At 42.8% G+C, this 21,208-nt stretch overlaps 1 protein-coding gene across 1 annotated transcript in view; it reads right to left on the bottom strand.

The window, feature by feature from the left end:
- mfsd8l1 (major facilitator superfamily domain containing 8-like 1) overlaps positions 1–21,208 on the bottom strand; it is a 60,741-nt gene that overhangs the window by 24,828 nt on the left and 14,705 nt on the right. The window contains exons 2-5 of the mRNA XM_078202188.1: positions 13,514–13,699; positions 10,168–10,230; positions 7,195–7,314; positions 2,406–2,485 (exon numbers count right to left, since the gene is read on the bottom strand). Of these exons, the coding sequence (XP_078058314.1) occupies positions 2,406–2,485; positions 7,195–7,314; positions 10,168–10,230; positions 13,514–13,699 (449 nt within the window). The remainder of the gene's footprint in view (positions 1–2,405; positions 2,486–7,194; positions 7,315–10,167; positions 10,231–13,513; positions 13,700–21,208) is intronic.

Genomic DNA, 21,208 nt, shown 5'->3' with positions numbered 1-21,208 from the left:
AATTTTAGTTTGTTGCTTCTCTTTGCTTTCCCCTTCGACACCCTGAATTAGCTACAACTTACAGAAAATGTCGCAGTCCATGTCCTCATCCACAATAATTTCATCAAACCCTCCCTCTGCAAACTCGACTGGCTTCCCATTCCCCAGCTTGCTGAGTTAAAAATAGCCTGCGCCCTCAGCTTACCCCACTTTAGTGATCTCCTTCTGTCTTATGTCCTGGTTCATGCCCTATGCACCTCTAACACTACACTTCCTTGCTCCCTCTACTCCATTGTCAACAGCTGCTCGTATAGCAGTTAAGAGCCTGCCATCTTAATTAAAATAAAATACTTTCCTCCTTACTGTAAAACCCGCAGATGTAGTCCTACATTCAGAGTGCTAAATCAGGACAATTCAGGTTTTTCTAAAAACTTACTCAAATTAAATATTTTGAGATTTACAATATATGTTTGGGTTTAAAATGCTTAAGGTACATCAGAAAAAATATTTACTCATCGAGAAAGGAACTCTACATTTGGTGCTAGCTTTGCAGCATTTAAACATTTATGTTGCAAGTACTGCTTCAAAGACAAATATATCTACTGACCACAATCCTTTGAAATGGCTGGAAAAGTTACAAAACCAGAATGTTCAGGTAGAGTTTATTACTGCAACCACTTAATTTACAAACTATGATGTGGTTGGATGAGAAAATTTAATTGCTGCTGCACTGTCAAAAATTCAAAAAAGCTTGGGCATTTGGAAAATGGACTGAAATGAACACTATTTTTACAAAATGCTTGTGTATATTTCCCTGATTGGTATGTAGCCTATAGTGTAACAGTTTGGTGTGTATAGATAAACATAGTAAGTAATGAAAAATAGGTTGAGAAAATGAAACCGTCTTTTTGGAATTATGACCGCTCATCTTATTGTGAGGTTGGAGGTGTGAAGACCATATTATTATTTTAATATTTTTGGGGTTTATTGTACTGTTCTGTGAAGCAGGCTTGTGGGGGCTGTGTGGGTGTATGTGCGTGTCTGACTTTCTGTGTGTGTACGTACAATTTAATTAAGCTGGGGACTGACTACAAAGCGGAGGACATCAAAGGGGCTAGGTGTGAAAGGCAGGCACCTGAAGTGAATTTGGCGAAGTTGGGTGTTCTTCAAGCAACTAAAACATGGGTGGAAATTTGCATTAGGAGATAAAGAAGGTTTGTTGTGTTCAGTTGTTGAATTTCAATAGGAGGCAAGAAGGAGTTTACAACTTGGATAACATTATAAATGAATATGGCAAGGTTATTCATTTTATTTTATCCAAAAGTGGTGGCATGAGGAAAACCATAAGATTTTATATTCTGGGAAAGGTGAATTTCAAAGAAGGAGATGGACAATGGGAAAAGAGAAAAATAACATACTTAGGAAGAGATGAGAGAGCTATTTAGGAGTGGCCTTGTAAGACCTCCTGGAGTGTGCCAAGAGAGAACTGTGAAAAGAAGCAAAGTAGAACAGTCAGCCCAGAAAGTGTATGTTTTTCCAGAAAGCAAGGTTTCATTTTAAAGTTTTTTGGAATTTCCACAGCAGAGTAGGAAAGAGAGAGAAGTCCTGTGATATACCTCCCCTCAAGCAACAATGGGGTTTCCTTGTGGTAATATTGCTGTATTTTATTTTAATAGATTAAGTAGCTATAGGGAATGGTTGCCTAAAGGGATGTCTATGTGCGAGTCTAATCAAGTAGGAATCTTTTGGGGAGTAAGGATAATGTTCTATAAGGATAATTTTAACTGTGCAAATGAAATCTTGTGTGTTTAAACTTTCTTTTCTTAATAAATGTTTTCATAGAATCATAGAAACCCTACAATGCAGAAACAGGCCATTCGGCCCATCAAGTCTGCACTGACCACAATCCCACTAATCCCACTAATCCCTCTAACCTACGCATCTCAGGACAGTAAGGGGCAATTTTAGCATGGACAATCAACCTAACCCGCACATCTTTGGACTGTGGGAGGAAACCGGAGCACCCGGAGGAAACCCACGCAGACACGAGGAGAATGTGCAAACTCCACACAGACAGTGACCCAAGCCGGGAATCGAACCCAGGCCCCTGGAGCTGTGAAGCAGCAGTGCTAACCACTGTGCTACCGTGAATAAAATTATTATTTTAATTTAATGTTTAAAATCTCCAGAAGTGTTACGGGAATTTGTGGCTTCTGACTTTAGTAGACGTATCTTCTCGTAGCAAATTACAAAAAGAAAAGAGCTGCGATAACTTGCTAAGTTTCCCTTTGGGATTTGGTATACACAGCACTTATTAGCATGTGCCAGATCATAACAATTAAAAATAAGCCACTAATTATAATTATTCTTAATTCTACATGAATTCACAAAGTAAAAGTTTAAAAGATGAACAAAGCAATTCTTACCCCAGGTGATGTGTATTTATTCACTTTAAATGGTCCTAGGTTGAAGTTGCAAAGTCTCAGGAACAGGTTAAATCCTGGTCCTAAAGGAGACACATTAAAAATTCTAGCTAATTTTTAAAAATTGGTGGAGCAGTCATGAACAGTGCTGAAGATTTAAAAATGCCCACTGGAGGCAGAAGTATCATTACTGAGCACAAGATATAAAGAGATGAGAAAGTTTTGCACTCAGAAATGTGGATCTTTGGAATTCCCTACCCTAGAAGGTTGCGCATGTTCCATCAAAGCTGCGATGGACAGATTTTTGGGAATCAAGGGTTATTGGGAGCAGTCAGGAAAGTGGAGTTGAGGCAGAAGATCAGCCATAATTAGACTGAATAGCAGAGCAGGCTTGAGGGGCTGAATGGTCTACTAGTCCTATTTCTTATGTTTCCATTAAGCTCATACTGAAACAAGTTAGTTTCAAGTAACACGTTTCATTTTCTTAAGGAATTACTACCCAATTTTTAAACAAAATCAATCAAGGAAAAAATAAATTTTAACATATGCAAATTATTACATTCAAGATTAGTTCTGAAAGATGATCGAAATAATTTAGAATTTAACCACTATTTTCAGTTGGTGTTATCCACTATCAGCACCAAGCAATGCAAGTCTTCTACAGAAGTGACAAACTACATGGCCTCCTTCAGTACTATAATGATGATTCTAAGAAAAAGATAGCCCAGGCATGACCATGATCAAAAAAGGAGACGACAGAGACAGAACAAAGTGAATGCAAGAACAGTGGACATGTGGGACCAGGAAACACATTCTGGGTCGGAGAGAAAAAACAAACTGCAGAACGTTCAATCAAAATTAAAGCATCAATTCTTACCCTATAGGTGACCAGGTTTGGAAGATGGAAAAATGCTGTCCTGAGTTTAAAGTATCATGCTATAATGTCATGGAGATAATAGAGGCAAGGCTCAAAAAACAAGGGACAGGAGTGGGTACGAAGTATTACTGGCTACAATGTGATCAGTAAAGAAAGGAAGAGGGGTAGTAGCACTGGTTACGGAAACTGTTATAGTGCTGGAGGAACAGGATGTTCAAGCTCTAAACCTATTTTGTTTGAGCCAAGAAACAATAGACAAACTCGAGTAGGTATTCTATAGGCTTCCAGCAGGAAAGATAAAAGGGATCAAATTTGCAATCAAATGGTAGATAGATGCAAGAATTATACTTTTTTTAATCATTCAAGGAATGTGGGCTTCGCTGGCTAGGCCAACATTAATTGCCCATCCCCAATTGCGCTCGAGAAGATGGTGGTGAGCTGCCTTCTTGAACTGCTGCCATCTATATTGTGTAGGTACAGCCACAACAGTCAGAGAGGGATTTCCAGGATTTTAACCGAACAACAGTGAAGGAACAGCGATATATTTCCAAGTCTGGATGGTGAGCAGCTGGGAGGGGAATTTCCAGGTGATGGTGTTCCCATGTATCTGCTGCATTTGGGTCTAGATAGCATTGGGTTTGAAGGTGCTCTCTAAGGAGCGTTGCTGAGTTCTTGGAGTGCAACTTGTAGATGTTACACACTGGTGCTACCGTGCATCGGTTGTGGAGGGAGTGAGTGTTTGTGAAAGGTAGAAATCAAGCGGGCTGTTTTGTCCTGGATGGTGTCAAGCTTCTTGAATGTTGTTGGAGCTGCACCCATCCAAGCAAGGGGAGAATATTATATCATGTTCCTGACTTGTCCCTTATAGATTGTGGACAGGCTTTGGGGCATCAGGAGGAGAGTTACTCACTGCAGGATACCTAGCCTCTGACCTGTTCTTGTAGCCACAGTATTTATATGGCTGGTCCAGTTCAGTTTCTTGTAAATGGTAACATCCAGGATGTTGACAGTGGGGGATTCAGTGATGGTAATGCCATTGAATGTCTAGGGGCAATGGTTAGATTCTCTTTTGTTAGAGATGGTCAATGCTTGGCACTTGTGTGGGCAAATGTTACTTGCCACTTGTCAGCCCAAGCCTGGATATTGTCCAGGTCTTGCTGCAATTACTGCTTCTGTACCTGAGGAGTCTTGAATGGTGCTAAACATTGTGGGGATGTTCGCTGATGATTGTGCAATCAGCAAACATCCCCACTTCTGACCTTATGATGGAAGGAAGGTAATTGATGACGTAGCTGAAATGGTTAGGCAGAGGACAATCCCCTGAGGAACTCCTGCAGTGATGTCCTGTAGCTAAGATGATTGACCTCCAAATCCCACATCATGCAGGTATGGACCACTTCATTATCTGAAAAGTTGTGAATGGTGTTGAACATTACAGTGGGCAGTCCCATATATCACCTTATGTTGGAGAGAAGGTCGTCGTTGAAGCAGCTGTATGTGTTGGGCCTAGGACACTGCCCTGAGGAACTCCTGCAGTGATGTTATGGGGCTTAATTAACTGGCCTCCTATAATCACAACTATCTTCCTTTTTACTAGGTATGACTCAAACCAGCAGAGAGTTTTCCCCTCAATTTTCATTGACTCCAGTTTTGCCTGCGCTCCAAGATGCCAAACTCACAAATGCTGCCTTGATGCCAAGGACAGTTACTCTCACCTCACCTCTAAAGTTCAGCTCTTTTGTCCATGTTTGAACCAAGGCTGTAACGAGATTAGCAGCTGAGTGGCTCCGGCAGAACTCAAACTGAGCATCCATGAGCAAGTTATTACTGAGCAAGTGCCACTAGTTATAACTAAGGATTTTAATTGTCTTAATATAAACTTGGGTAGCAATTGTGTAAAGGGCAAGGAGAGAAGTGGACTCAGATGAATAGATCAGTTACTTCTCCGGCTGGACGAGGCATTACTAGATCCAGTTGAGGGTAACCGATGGATCAAGTATCAGTAGGGGAACATTTACAGGACAGTGATCAAAGGTTTAGGTTAGCTATGGAAAAGGACAAGGAGCAATCCAGTGTTTGAAATATTTAACTGGCGTATGCACGACTTCAACTGGGTGAGAACAGATCTGACCCAGATAAATTGGGATCAAAAATTGTCAAGCAAAACTGTAACAGAGCAATGGAGTGAATTTAAAGAGAAGAAAGCTCAGGTATAGCCAAGGTGGATTATATGCTTTTGTTCAAATGGCAGACAACGATCCAGCAGAGCGATGAGTGCCATTCAATTAGGGAGAGTTGGAAGATTACTGATTCATTAATAATGTTAGCTTCTTTTGAAAGGATATCGCATCCTTTAATTAGTATTAATTATTTATTCTTTACTGAGATTTTGGCTGTGCCCCAGTAAATAGAACTATAGTGCCATCTGGTAGTGGTTCCAAGATACTGCACTCAGATAGATGCTAAATAAGTTGCTCGAATCAGTTAATTGACAGTCATTTGATCTTGCTTGTTGCTCCACCGTATTACATTGCAATGTGTATCAGGTGTTTTTATTTAAATCCTCCTTGGTACTCAGGTAATTCAAATAATGCTTGTTTCTGCCGTACTAATTCAAAGGTTTGATTAAAATAACGCTGAATCATGAATTGTACAGTTGACTTTGTAGTTCAAAAAATGATTTTTCAAAGTACATTTTTAGCCATTTTGACTGTGGAGCATAACTAACTATGACAAAAGTATCAAAACTGCACTCTATTGGAGAAGGGTGCACATCTAAGACCTGGATAAATATGGGGGGGTGATTCTTCCAACCTTGCCGCGCCTGACGCAGGTCGCGCCGATCCTGGAGAATAGTGCGCTGGCTTAAAAATCGGTTTCGCGCCCAGCGCCAAACAGTTTGCAAGTCTCCCAACCCTTTCCAATGGTGTGAACTGGATCGCGCTCAGAAATGAGCCTTTAAATATGCATAGGCTGTTCAAACCCCAACACACGGAAGTCTCCGACCTTCGAGCGCAACGCGATAACGGTGAGAATTACAACTGGTCTACACCACTGGAGACCTGACACAATGGTAATGTCGGGGGGGGGGGGTTCTCGGAGACCATTGAAGACCCCGGATGGTCGAGGGCATGGCTTGACAGTGCCCATCGGGCACTCCGGAGCCCACCAGACACTGGCTGTGCCATTTGGGCACCGCCAATGTGCTAGTGCCAGAGAAGTGGAGCCTGAGTGGGGAATATGGTGGGGAGGTATGCAGAGGGAGTCATGCAGAGGTAGATCATGTCAGGGGACATATCAAGGGTCAGGAATGTTGACCCATTGGGAGGGAGGACCCGATGCCAATGACTTGCGTTGGGTTGGGGAAACATACATTGCACTGTGCGATCGGGACGCCTTGCGAAACGGCGCCTGAGCACTTTGAAGCCGGACACAGTGGCATATTTAGGTCCTGCCACCTTCTCCAGTACTGGCGCGAAATTTCCAACTGTCCAAAAACATGACTAAGGGAGAACTGTGGTGTGGAGCCTGCCTGAGAAACCGGCATGGATCACTCCATTATTCTTGCCGTTATGACACTTTTTATTTTGGGCGAATTCCACTCATGTAGCAAGACCACTGAAATAGTTCACTCATTACTTGTGTCTCTGATTAAGGCAGCTCAACATTGTCATTGAAATGGTACTAGATAGATACTTAATAAACAAGGGGGTGAAAGGTTATGGGGGGGGGGGGGCGGGGGGCAGGCAGGAATGAGAGGTTGAGGTTTAAATCAGATCAGCCATGATCTTATTGAATTGTGGAGCAGGATACAGAGACCGAGTAGACTACTGCTGCACCTAATTCATATGTTTATATATGTATAGGTACAAGGCATTCCATAGCTTTGCATTACCACTAACCATTAACACTTACCAATCAGCAGCCCAGCCTGTCGTGCAGCCATGACAACAGCAAATACTGTAGCCCGTTCCTCTGTTGTGGTAGAACGAGTAAGGTATCCAAAAATGCATGCACCAGCTCCTGTACCTATACCTGTAAAGAAATTATACGTTTTTTCAGGAGATTAGCAAGATAGTTAAAGCACAATTTTCTGCAGCCAACCTTTAATAAGTGAATGAGTCTTGCCAAATAGAGATAAGAAATTATGAGTGGCAGACATCAACAATCAGTCTTTTGCACAGTTATTTGACATTGACAGCATTTCACAGTGAAGATTACTTTTATTTTGGCTTGAAAAGTTAGGGTGCTTTATTTTGCCCGTGAACAGCAATTACACGATTTCTTCTACTGAAGAAAGAAAAAGAGCACGGTCAGGAAAAAAATCATTTACATAAAGGTTCTGAATTCCAAATCCTCTTTCACAACCTACTGCTAAAGCAGACCTTTGGACTGTTTTAAAAGAGAATCAGATAGTTTGTTGAAGAGAAATGCTGAAGGACATGGAAAGCAAGCAGAATTGTGGTAATAAACCTGATTGCTCCTTTGAAGAACAAGACTACACAAACTTGAATGGTGGACCAAAACAATTTGATTCTATTCGGTATACCATTATCAATATAGACATGTGCAAGACCAGTAAAGACCTCCTTTCAATCCGTCTGGATTGCTGGAGTTCAGCAACCAATTGCACAGTTTACGACCCATATCCTACTGCAAATTGTCTTTCAACACCCTTTCAAAATTACTGAGATTAGCAGTTTCAATTGCCTCACTGCTTGGGGTGAACTGCTCATTCATCAACTATTTTGTGAAATATTTAAAAATGCGATCTGTTCATTATTTTCCCTATTAAATATTATTCCATGGCCCTTCATTATAGAAATCATAGAAACCCTACAGTGCAGAAAGAGGCCATTTGGCCCATCGAGTCTGCACCGACCACAATCCCACCCAAGCCCTACCCCCATATCCCTACATATTTACCTGCTAATCCCTCTAACCTACGCATCTCAGGACTCGAAGGAGCAATTTTTAGCATGGCCAATCAACCTAACCCGCACATCTTTGGACTGTGGGAGGAAACCGGAGCACCCGGTTATTATTATTATTATTGTTATTAATGAAATTGTGATAAACCATTTCTCCACGTTGAACTTCTTCATATTCTTAAGGATCTGGATCAGCCCAGCCTTCTCCTTTCATTCTTCTATTTAACACTGACAAACTCAGCAGGGACAATCTTACCAGCTCGTCACACTGGTCAATAGGCACGGTGAGCTGATAAGATCACGCCAGAGGTGCAAAATCAAGTGCACGCCTGGTTTCTCACCTCAGGAAGGGCGCGAGTCTGGTTTAAATATTCAAATAAGAATTTAAATAGAATTAGTGAGCCTGGGATGCAATCCTCCAAGGTCACTTGCCTTAACGGTCTTGCTGGTGAAGGTCCTCACCGGCAAGGACCATCTACGGTCCCCATCAAGGGGGCCTTGATGTGATGGTGTCACGGATAGGACCAGAGGTCACTGAGGCCCCCGGGTCGTCGAGGGCAGGGGGTGTGCAGGAAGAATAAAAAAGCGGATTATCCAAATGGTGAGGGATTGCAGAGTTCTGAGATGAAGAGGTGTTTGCGTGTCCTGGTGCATGAATCACAAGAGGTTGGAATGCTGGTACAGCAAGTTATTAGGAAGGTATTAGAATGTTATCGTTTATTGCGAGGGGAATTGAATACAAAAGTAGAGGTTTTGCTTCAGTTATACAGGGCATTGGTGAGACCACATCAGGGGCACTGCTTACAGTATTGGTCTTCATATTTAAGGAAGGATGTAAATGCATTGAAGCAATTCAGGGAATGTTTATTACAATAATACAATGAATGGGTGGGTTGTCTTGTGAGGAAAGGTTGGACAGGGTAAGCTTGTATCCACTGGAGTTCAAAAGAGTAAGAAGTGACTTGATTGAAACCTTTGATCCTGAAGGGTGGATGTGGAAAGGATGTTTCCTCTTGTGGGAGAATCTCGAACTAGGGGTCAGTGTTTAAAAAATGGATCGCCCATTTAAAACGTAAGGAGAACTTTTTTTTTCTGTGGAGGTCTTTGAACTCTTGTTCCTCAAAAGGTGGTGGAAGTAGAGTCTTTGAATATTTTTAAGGCAGCGTGAGATAGATTCTTGAAAAGCAAGGGGGTGAAAGGTTATTGGGGTAGGTGGGGATGTGGAGTTGAGGTCACAATCAGATCAAGCAAGATCTTGCTAAATGGTGGAGGAGGCTCGAAGGGTCAAGCAGACTATGCCTGCTCCTAATTCGAGTGCTCATGTGTAACTTTCACAATACCATCGTAAAGGGTATTGTCTCCAAAAAATGAGAAGATCCAGGAGGTGCCTCCAAAAGGACATCCCCAATGACAATATGGACATTACATTCAGTTGTTTGACTGTTATCTTATAAAGTACCTTCCCTGCGTAATTATGTAGAATTTCTTCTTGAAACAATTTTGTAATTAAAAATGACCCAGTATTGCTAGAGGAACTCTCTGTAGTTATTGTTTATCAAGTTCACTACATCCAGATATGGCAGATGTAAAGAGTCAACATTATACACATTTCCAAATTAATTATTTTATAGTAAGTGGATCCTGTGATCTGTGCATTTTCTATCTACTTTCTTAAACATGACAGTGTTTTATCATTTTCCTTCCAAATTAATGATATTGCAATAATATACTTCACTTTACAAAAAATGGTAAGAGATGTAAGAGATGAAGACATACATCACTAACTTACTTCAAATAAATCTGTATGCAGAATCTCAAATTTTACTCACTTCACAATGACATTGAAATTGCTTTTATATAATAGTGACCCTATATCTAATAAAACAAATCAAGATAGTGAAGAAAGGTGAAAGAAAGTTTTTCTCGACAATAATACAGCTGTGATAATTCAGCTTACCTGCTACTAGCCGACTACCAAGTAGTAACCATTTTGAATATCCCATGAAGTACATAAAGTTTCCTAAAAACAAAAGTTGATTAATTAATTCCATAATATTTTGTCTTTGTTACAATTCATCAAATTACTCTTCATAGAAAGGTAAGAAAATACTACAGGTACACACAAGGTAAGTCAGCTTTGGAAAGCCAAAATGACAGATTTTTTTAAAATGGGATTGTTTCACACTGTCAGCATCAGGTCACACTATACTATGTCTGTTCCATTGAAGGGCATCAACCTTAATTGTTGACAAGTCATTCTCTTTCAGTTATTAACTGACCCTACGTACATTTTTGGTATAAATCAAAACAGAAAATATTGGAAATACTCAACATGTCTGGCAGCATTCATGGAGAGGGAAACTGAGCAAACGATTCACATGGATGATCTTTCATCAGTATCAAAAAGCCTGGATTCAACAACAGGCTATTTGGGCAGAAGTTGTTTCAAATTCCGATATCCCCATAGACCCAGGTTCGATTCCCGGTTTGGGTCACTGTCTGTGTGAAGTTTGCACGTTCTCCCTGTATCTGCATGGGTTTCCTCCGGGTGCTCCAGTTTCCTCCCACAGTCAGGAAGACGGGCTGGTTAGGTGCTAAATTTTCCCTCAGTGTACCCGAACAGGCACCGGAGTGTGGTGACACAGGGGATTTTCACAGTAACTTCATTGCAGTGTTAATGTAAGCCCACTTGTGACTAATAAATAAATAAACTTTAAACTACGGACTCAAGTATGTCCCCGTTGGCTCCAATGTGTTTCCCTGCCTGGATATCATCTTGATTGACAAGAGTGCCTTCAGTCACGCAGGGAACACTCCAAAGCAGGTCACAGAACCAATAGGCCTGATCCACAATCATGAGGAGCTCCCCATCCCAAGGGCCACTGTCTGGAGAAGGACGGGGGTCTGATTGAGGGGAAGGAGCTTGGGACCAGAGTAGCACTCCTATTCCTCCTGTTCCACAAGCAGTACTATGAAAACATTTACTATTCCCCGAAGCTGCGCTCAAATCACTTCAGCTGTCGGGTTTCCTGAGACCTGCTAAACCCAGACACCCAGTGTAAACCTCCAAAACACATTGAAGAAAGAGGCTGCAAGCTTCATTAAAATATTTAAATTCCCGCCATAGAAAATCTGGAAGTGTAATGTGAGCATATGACCTGACCCCAACCCACCCATGTGTTAAAAATCAGCCACTTGATCTGATTTTCCTTCTTCCCCAGCAATTCCACATCTTTAAGTTTTCTATTGTGTACTTTTTGAACATTACAACTGATACAGTATGAAATATCCGTTCTACAAGTTACTGGTGCACTAATTGGTTAGAGATGGGATAAAATTTGATTTGTCACATGTACTAGTATATTGTGAAAAGGATTGTTTCTTGCGCACTATACAAAGCATACCGCACATAGAGAAGGAGAGAGTGCAGAATGTAGTGTTACAGTCATAGCTAGGGTGTAGAGAAAAATCAACTTAATGCAAGGTAGGTCCATTCAAAAGTCTGATGGTAGCAGGGAAGAAGCTGTTCTTGAGCCGGTTGATACGTGCACTCAGACTTTTGTATCTTTTTCCCGATGGAAGAAGGTGGAAGAGATTATGGCCGGGATGCGTGGGGTAAAGACGTAAAGAGAGCTTCAGGTTTTTAAGTGTCCAGATCCCCTCGTGCCAACACTATAGTTAAGAAAGCCCACCAACACCTCTACTTTCTCAGGAAGACTAAGAAAATTTGGCACGTCAGCTATGACTCTCACCAACTCTTACAGATGCACCATAGAAAGCATTCTTTCTGGTTGTATCAGCTTGGCATGGCTCCTGCTCTGCCCAAGACAGCAAGAAACTACAAAGGGTCGTGAATGAAGCCCAATCCATCACATAAACCAGCCTCCCATCCATTGACTCTGTCTACACTTCCCGGCTGACTCGGAAAAGCAGCCAGCATAATTAAGGACCCCACACACCCCGAACATTCTCTCTTCTACCTTCTTCCGTCAGGAAAAAGATACAAAAGTCTGAGGTCACATACCAACCGACTCATGAACAGCTTCTTCCCTGCTGCTGTCAGACTTTTGAATGGACCTACTTCATACTAAGTTGATCTTTCTCTACACCCTAGCTACGACACTACATTTTGCACTCTTTTCCTTCTCTGCGAACGGTAGGCTTTGTCTGTATAGCATGCAAGAAATAATACTTTTCACTGCATTCTAATTCATGTGACAATAATAAATCAAATCAAATTCAAATCAAAAACATCAAATCAAATCTAAGTTGGAGAGAGTCGTAGTGGACATGCCAAATTTCCTTAGTCTCCTGAGAAAGTAGAGGCATTGGTAGGCTTTCTTATCTATAGCGTGGCATGGAGGGACCAGGACAGGTTGTTGGTTCTCTAGACACATATAAACTTGAAGCTCTCGACTATTTATACTTCGTCCCCATTGATATAGACAGGGGCATGTCCTCCACTACACTCCTTGAAGTCGACGACTGTCTCCTTTGTTTTGTTGACATTGAGGGAGAGATTATTGTCATCACACTAGTTCACCAGATTCTCTCTTTCCTGTACACCGCCTCGTCATTGTTTGAGATCCGACCCACTATGGTGGTGTCATCAGCAAACTTGAAAATCGAGTTGGTGGGGAATTTGGCAACACAGTCATAGGTGCATAAGGAATGTAGTAAGGGGCTGAGGACACAGCCTTGTGGGGCATCAGTGTTGAGGATGATCGTGGAGGAGGTGTTTTGCCTATCCTTACTGATTGCGGTCTGTGCGTTAGGAAGTCTAGGGAAAGGGAGGAGCCGAGCCCAGGCCACAGAGTTTGGAGATGAGTTTCGTAGGGATAATGGTTTTGAAGGCTAAGTTGTAATAAATAGGAGTCTGGCATAAGTGTCTATGTTATCTAGGTGTTCCAGGCTTGAGTGTAGGGCTTGGGAGATGGTGTCTGCTATGGACTTGTTGCGGTGATAGGCAAACTGTAGTGGATCCAGGCAAGCTGGGAGGTCGGAATTGATTCGTGCTGTGACTAACCTTTCAAAGCACTTTATAATGATGGATGTCAGTGCCACTGTACGATAGTCATTAAGGCATGCTGCCTGGCTTTTCTTTGGTACCAGGATACCAAAGAAGCAAAACATTTAAAATATCTGGTGAAATACTGCACAAGTCTCTGCTACCTTTATTCAATCAATGCACTTTAGTCTCCCCCTCCATTATCCTACCCAGAATTGTTCTCTGCTTCCGAACAGCCACTGTAATTATTAATACATCTGTCAATGGATAAAAAGGATGGGAAGAGTTAACTTACCTGCAATCTCAAATAAATTAGCAAATAATATGATGGCCTTTGTCCTTTGTGTTTTATCTGAAACATGTCCAAAGATGGGGCTTGCAATCAGCCCACTAAAACTGAACGCAGAGAGCCCCAGACCCAGAAAATAAGGTTCTGCATCAAGCGTCTGAAGATATGCCCAGATTGTTGGAAGTATTACAGCTGAAACAACAAATAAAAACAAGCATTTAGAACGCACCTCAAATTATGCCTGGTTACAACTATATTACAAAATACAGTGCAGGAGGTGGCCTTTCAGCCGATCATGCTTGTACTGCCTTTATGAATGCTCTATTCCCTTTGTGCCATTCTCCCACCTTCTCCCCCTAATCCTGCACATTCTTCAATTTCACTCTGATTTCCTTTTGATTTCTTCAATTGAACCTGGTTCATTTTCAGTACACGCATTTAAATTTAGAAATACCAACGCACCTCCAGTGATGTTGCCCATGTTAAATTTTACCATTTGGGTGAATGTTGCCCAGGTGAGAACAGAGGGAGGTGTTACATTTCAGGAAAAAAAAAGTTGTGGAAGATCGAACTGGAGTTTTTATAAGCATTTATTTACATGGTTACACATTACAAGCATACACTTCCGAACCCAAAAGCACATTCTCAGTCTATTTAAAGTGGTACCAGTGAATTCCCAGTTACCCCACCTGCATAACATTAACAGGATCCTTCACTCTCCTTATTAAGCATATACAAATAACATTTCAAAATATATTAAATCAAAAATCACCATATTGTGTACAAATATTACATCATGTGACACCCCTCTTCCACAGCCCTGAACTTTTTCTACATTTCTGCTTGTAATCGAGGAGTATAAAAAGTGCAAGAAGCTACTTAAGAGGGAAATCAGGAGGGCTAAAAGAAGACATGAGGTTGCTTTGGCAGACAGAGTGAAGGAAAATCCAAAGAGCTTCTATAGGTATGTTAGGAGCAAAAGGATAGTGAGGGATAAAATTGGTCCTCTTGAAGACCAGAGTGGTAGACTGTGTATGGAACCAAAAGAAATGGGGGAGATACTAAATGGTTTTTTTGCATCCATATTTACTGAGGAAACGGGCATGGAGTCTACGGAAATAGGGCAAACAGGTAGGGAGGTCATGGAACCTTTACAGATTAAAGGGGAGGAGGTGCTCGCTGTCTTGAGGCAAATCGGAGTGGATAAATCCCCAGGACTGGACAGGGTATTCCCACGGACCTTGAGGGAAGCTAGTGTTGAACTTGCAGGGGCCCTGGCAGACATATTTAAAATGTCAGTATTCACGGGGGAGGTGCCGGATGATTGGAGGGTGGCTCATGTTGTTCCGTTGTTTAAAAAAGGTTCCAAAAGAAATCCGGGAAATTATAGGCCAGTACGTTTGACGTCGGTGGTGGGCAAGTTATTGGAAGGTGTGAGAAGGGATAGGATCTACAAATATTTGGATAGACAGGGACTTATTAGGGAGAGTCAACATGGCTTTGTGCGTGGGAGGTCATGTTTGACCAATCTATTAGAGTTTTTCGAGGAGGTTACCAGGAAAGTGGATGAAGGGAAGGCGGTGGATGTTGTCTACCTGGATTTCAGCAAGGCCTTTGACAAGGTCCCTCATGGGAGGTTAGTTAGGAAGGTTCAGTCGCTAGGTATACATGGGGAGATAGTAAATTGAATTAGACACTGGCTCAATGGAAGAAGTCAGAGAGTGGTTGTGGAGGATTGCTTCTCTGAGTGGAGGCCTGTGACTAGTGGTGTGCCGCAGGGGTCGGTGTTGGGTCCATTGTTGTTTGTCATCTATATCAATGATCTGGATGATAATGTGGTAAATTGGATCAGCAAGTTTGCTGATGATACAAAGATTGGAGGTGTAGTGGACAGTGAGGAAGGTTTTCAAAGCTTGCAGAGGGATTTGGACCAACTAGAAAAATGGGCTGAAAAATGGCAAATGGAATTTAACGCAGACAAGTGTGAGATATTGCACTTTGGAAGGACAAACCAAAGTAGAACGTACAGGGTAAATGGTAGGACTCTGAAGAGTGCAGTTGAACAGAGGGATCTGGGAATACAGGTACAGAATTCCCTAAAAGTGACGTCACAGGTGGATAGGGTCGTGAAGAGTGCCTTTGGTACATTGGCCTTTATAAATTGGAGTATCGAGTATAAAAGTTGGAGTGTTATGGTAAGGTTATATAAGGCATTGGTGAGGCCGAATTTGGAGTATTGTGTACAGTTTTGGTCACCTAGTTACAGGAAGGATGTAAATAAGGTTGAAAGAGTGCAGAGAAGGTTCACAAGGATGTCGCCGGGACTTGAGAAGCTGAGTTACAGAGAGAGATTGAATAGGTTGGGACTTTATTCCCTGGAGCGTAGAAGATTGAGGGGAGATTTGATAGAGGTGTATAAGATTTTGATGGGTATAGATAGAGTGAATGCAAGCAGGCTTTTTCCGCTGAGGCTAGGGGAGAAAAAAACCAGAGGGCATGGGTTAAGGGTGAAAGGAGAAAAGTTTAAAGGGAATATTAAGGGGGGCTTCTTCACGCAGAGAGTGGTGGGAGTGTGGAATGAGCTGCCGGATAAAGTTTTAACATTTAGGAAAAACTTGGATGCGTTCATGGATGAGAGGGGTGTGGAGGGATATGGTCCAAGTGCAGGTCAGTGGGACTAGGCAAAAAATGGTTCGGCACAGACAAGGGCCAAAAGGCCTGTTTCTGAGCTGCAATTTTCTATGGTTCTAGAGTTGATCCCCTGGCTTGGTGGTAATGGTAGATTGGGGGATATGCCGGGCCATGAAGTTGCAGATTGCGGTTGAGTACAATTATTCTGCTGCTGATGGCCCACAGAGCCTCATGAATGCCCAATCTTGAGTTGTTAGATCTGTTCAAAGTCTATCTCATTTAGCACAGTGTAGCGTCACACAGCAGGATGAAGGGTATCCTCAACCTGAAGAGAGAGCTGTGTTTCCACAAGGACTGTGCAGTGGTCACTCGGACTGATACGGTCATGGAGAGGTGAATCTGCGGCAGGCAGGTTCGTGAGGATAAGATCAAGAATTTTTTTCCCTCTTGTTGGTTCTCGCAGCTATGTCCTTTAGCACGAGGCCAGCTCTATCTGGACATTGAAGTCCCCCACCCAGAGTACATTCTGCGTCCTTGCCATTCTCAGTACTTCCTCCAAGTAGTGTTCAACATGGAAGAGTACGGATTCATCAGCTGAGGGGGGTCAGTACGTGGTAATCAGCAGGAGGCTTCCTTACCCATGTTTGACCTGGTGCCATGAGACTTCATGGGGTCCAGAGTCAATGTTGGGAATTTCTAGGACAACTTCTTCCTGACTGTATTTATTTCAATGTGTGCTCTCAATTTGTGCACTTTGTTATGAATGCTATGCACATTCGAACAGAGCCTTTAGTTTAGTCTTTTTGCGTTATTTGTAACATCTAGTCTTGATTCTTTGTGCATTCTTAGTTTTTTTCTCTCTCTCCCTTCCTGCCATTCTCCAATCCTCTTTTCCCCATTACTATTTTCCTCTCCTCTGATCTCTACTCTTGGATATACCACATCTTTCTACATCTGATCCCTTGCCCCCACTATTTAGTTTGAAACCCTCTCTATTTCCCTGGTTATGTGGTTCACCAGAACACTGGTCCCAGCATGGTTCTGGTGTAGACCATCCCATTGAGACCTGCCTCCACTTTCTCCAGTACTGGTGCCAGTGACCCACAAACCAGAACTCACTTCTCCCTCTCCAGTCTTTGAGCCACATATTCACCTTTCAAATTTTATGTAACCTATACTAATTTGCACGTGATTCAGGTCATGATTCAGAGATTATAACCTCTGAGGTCCTGCTCTTCAACTTGGTGCCCAGCTCCTCCTACTCTCTGTGGAGAATCTCTTTCCTCGCTCTGCCCAAGTCATTGGTACCTACATGAACCACGACAACTGGATCACCCCCTCCCACTGCAAGCTCCTCTGCAACCCTGAGCATATGCCCTGAATCCTGGCAACAGGCAGGAAACACAGCCACCTGAACTCACACTCTTTGCTGCAGAGAACAGTGTCAATCCCGCTCACTATATCGCCCCCACTACCATCACATTCCTTTTTGCTTCCACAACCTGAATGGCTTCCTGCACCATGGCACCAAGATCAGTTTGTTCATCCACGCTGCAGCCCCCAAACACGCCGAGAGAACAAGGCTTACAATAGGACGTGACGGCACACCTCTGTAAATAAATTCTACAGATTTCACAGCCCCACGTCTTCAGCAGTCTTCAAAAGATCATGTGCGCCTTGGAGGTAAACATCGCCTGGTTGGCTCAAGGGCCTCACTTGGCATGGTAGTCCTTGCTGTATTTGCTGCAAATGAAGACAATGGGCTGAGTAGGTGCAGGATTTGCTCGCCTCCGGGTTTCTCTGGGTTCTCTTTTTGGCCAGCTGAGCTTTCCATTTCTGCTCACCTTTTCCAAAACCCATTCCAGGGTCATGGCCGTTGACGACAGTTTCCCAGTTGTTTGTATCAATATCTAATATTTCATAAATACCACTCTATTTTCAATTGTCTTCAACTTTGGTGAAAGGTTATCCAGACTCGGGACGCTAGCTCTGTTCTCTCTCCACAGGTGCTGTAAGTCCTGCTGAGCTTTTCCAGCATTTTCTGTATTTGCTTCTTTTCCTATCACCTGATATTTGCCTACAAAGACATCAAGGGCAGGCAGGAGAGTGGAGTTCAGGCCACAATCAGATCAGCCATGATCTATTAAATGGCAAATGGCCTGCTCCTATGTCCAAAGGTTCTTCTGTTCTTACTGTTTCACGTCAGTGTTAGACATCAGATTAACGGGCTAAAATAACGTCCTGACTGAGTAAACTGCAGATTTTCTAAAAATAACTGCCTCATCATACGCCATGTGTTATGATCCAGCAGATGTTAACTGCTGGGCAAAGCAAATCCCAAAGGAAACTCGGCCCATGTATCACAACCCTTTTTTTGTATTCTGACAATGAGAAAAATAATCTAGTGAATTCAGAAACCACAATTTCGGGATTATAATCATTAGATTAAAATACTTATTAACAAAATAAACTAAAACTTCAGCACACAAGACTACATTTGCATGATTAAAATTTGCTTCATGGTACATCCCTCAAAAGAGCCTGATTTGGTTAGACACACAGGCAAACACCCTCTTGGCAACATTCCCTTATATTTAACATCAACATTCCAGTAATGTTACCACAAGGCAAACCCGCTGTTGCAGTAGCAAAGGTATATGCAGTAAGAAGTCTCACAACACCAGGTTAAAGTCCAACAGGTTTATTTGGCAGCACAAACTTTCGGAGCACTGCCCCTTCATCAGGTGAGTGGGAGTTGTGTTCACAAACAGGTCATATACAGACACAAACTCAATTTACAAGATAATGGTTGGAATGCGAGTCTTTACGGGTAATCAAGTCTTAAAGGTACAAACAATGTGAGTGGAGAGAGAGCCAAGCACAAGTTAAAGAGATGTGTATTGTCTCCAGCCAGGACAGTTAGTGAGATTTTGCAAGCCCAGGCAAGTCGAGGGGGTGACATAGTGTGACATGATTGGCCCTCTCTCCACTCACATTGTCTGTACCTTTAAGACTTGATTACCTGTAAAAACTCGCATTCCAACCATTATCTTGTAAATTGAGTTTGTGTCTATATATGCCCTGTTTGTGAACACAACTCCCACTCACCTGATGAAGGGGCAGTGCTCCGAAAGCTTGTGCTGCCAAATAAACCTGTTGGGATTTTAACCTGGCGTTGAGAGACTTCTTACTGTGCTTACCCCAGTCCAACGCCGGCATCTCCACATCATGGCAAAGGGATATGACAGGACCTCTCATATTCCTTCCACTCTGCTGTGGAATTCAAGAAACCTCAACACAAAACATTGCTTTCTAAAAAACAGACACTTTCCTGGCTTGGCTGCATCAAACTTTGTCTTTTTACAGCTCTATTCCCTACACAAAGCTATACCCAGGAGAGCTCACATATTCACCCCTAACACAGTTGAACAGTTCGCCTTAATTATATTTTTTCTCCTTCATCTTTGATTTCATTGTCCTTAGCTCCTCTTTGAAATTAAACTTTCCCAAAAGATAAAAATCTTTCATGTTCTCCCTCTTGCCCCTACTTTTGGGTCAAATAAAATTGAATAACCTTTCCTTATTTTTTATGAACTTTTCCGAGTTGTAAAACATTTTACTCCCCTTTGAAATGTAACAGCTGCAAATCCAAACCCTTACTTTTCTCCTGATGCAAATCTCTCCCCACTGTTGGATTACTTACGGAAAATTCATTTGGCCATACCATACTAGCTTCAAATGCATGCCTTAAGCACCTACACTCCTTTTTATGTCTGAAATCCAAGCAGATAAATTATTTTGTGTACAGGCCCACAATTCTTCACGGAATAACCACAATAGTCCCCAAAAATATTTTAAAATAACATCTCTTGTTACACGTCAAGTTCCAGTTGCACCTGTTTCAGGCTAACTTTCCTCAAGAGCATAGGTATCTCACTCAAGACAGAGGCAATGATTCTCTCAAATTGGGAAATAGTGCCCCAAACCAGGGGGAAACCTGGAGGGATTCCCACTGGCGATAGCAGCGTCTATCAACTGGGATTCTTCCCACCTGATGGATGCCAATTTATGCACTGCAGATAACCTACCGGCCAGCCCCGCAGTTCCGAGACCGGGTTGCCAATTTTAAATGGTGCCCTGATTTCCGCGATTGCCTACTGGCCCACCTTCCCCCCGAAAAAAATGAAATGGTGCCCCCCTGCCCCCCCACTTACCAGGGGAGCACCACCACACCCCCACCCACAAATAAACCCCCTTCCCCCTACAAACCACGCAGACATGAAGGTAACTCAACCTAAACCACCCCCTCAGACTCAACTCTTCTCTCAGACCCCCACTCAGATTTACCTTCCCCCTCAGACCCCCCACCCACCCACTTTCAGGCCACAGTCAAGAAAAAGGATTTTATCAATTTCAAAAAGCCTTCAGTGACAGTCTGAGATGTGAATGCATCTGAAGTGGTTTCACTGATGCTCACCGCAAGCTAAGTCTGTGGTTTCTGCTTTGTAAAAGAGGAAGTGAGAACTGTTTGTGTCTGAGTGGGGAAGGGAGCCTGAGTGGGGGGTCTGAGGGTGAAGGGGACCTCAGTGGGCGGAAGAGGTCACCCTCCATCTGTGTGGTGTGGGGGAGGAAGAGGGGTGAAGAACACCCCTCTTTGCTGAGGGGTTGGTGGTGCCCCCCCGGATCCTTGGGGTAAACACGCCAGGTCCACGATTGTGAAGACCTGTAGTGAAATCTGCTCAGTGCTGATCCAGCTGGCGAGGCAGCTGCATAACAGAAGGCCGTTGAATCGGCCCCCAAACCTGCTAATTGGTAAAGAGGCCATCTGAATGTTTATTGGGTTCCGCTTGCTCTGGCTGTGAACCCAATCACGGACAGCAGGCGAGGCCAGGAGCATAGCGCTGGCTTTGGCGCCCGCCGTTATTCTCCCGCCCACTGTAATTCACGATTGCAGCTAGCGGGCCCGGAAAATTGCAGTTTTCCATCTGAATATGTATTTTCGTAGTTTCCAACCTTCATCTTTAAGCCACCATCCTCTGCTACCACATTATATGCCAGAAAGCCAATTGG

This window comes from Mustelus asterias, chromosome 3 (assembly GCF_964213995.1).
Source record: "Mustelus asterias chromosome 3, sMusAst1.hap1.1, whole genome shotgun sequence".
NCBI lineage: Eukaryota > Metazoa > Chordata > Chondrichthyes > Carcharhiniformes > Triakidae > Mustelus > Mustelus asterias.
This window is presented reverse-complemented; position numbering and strand designations above follow the sequence as displayed.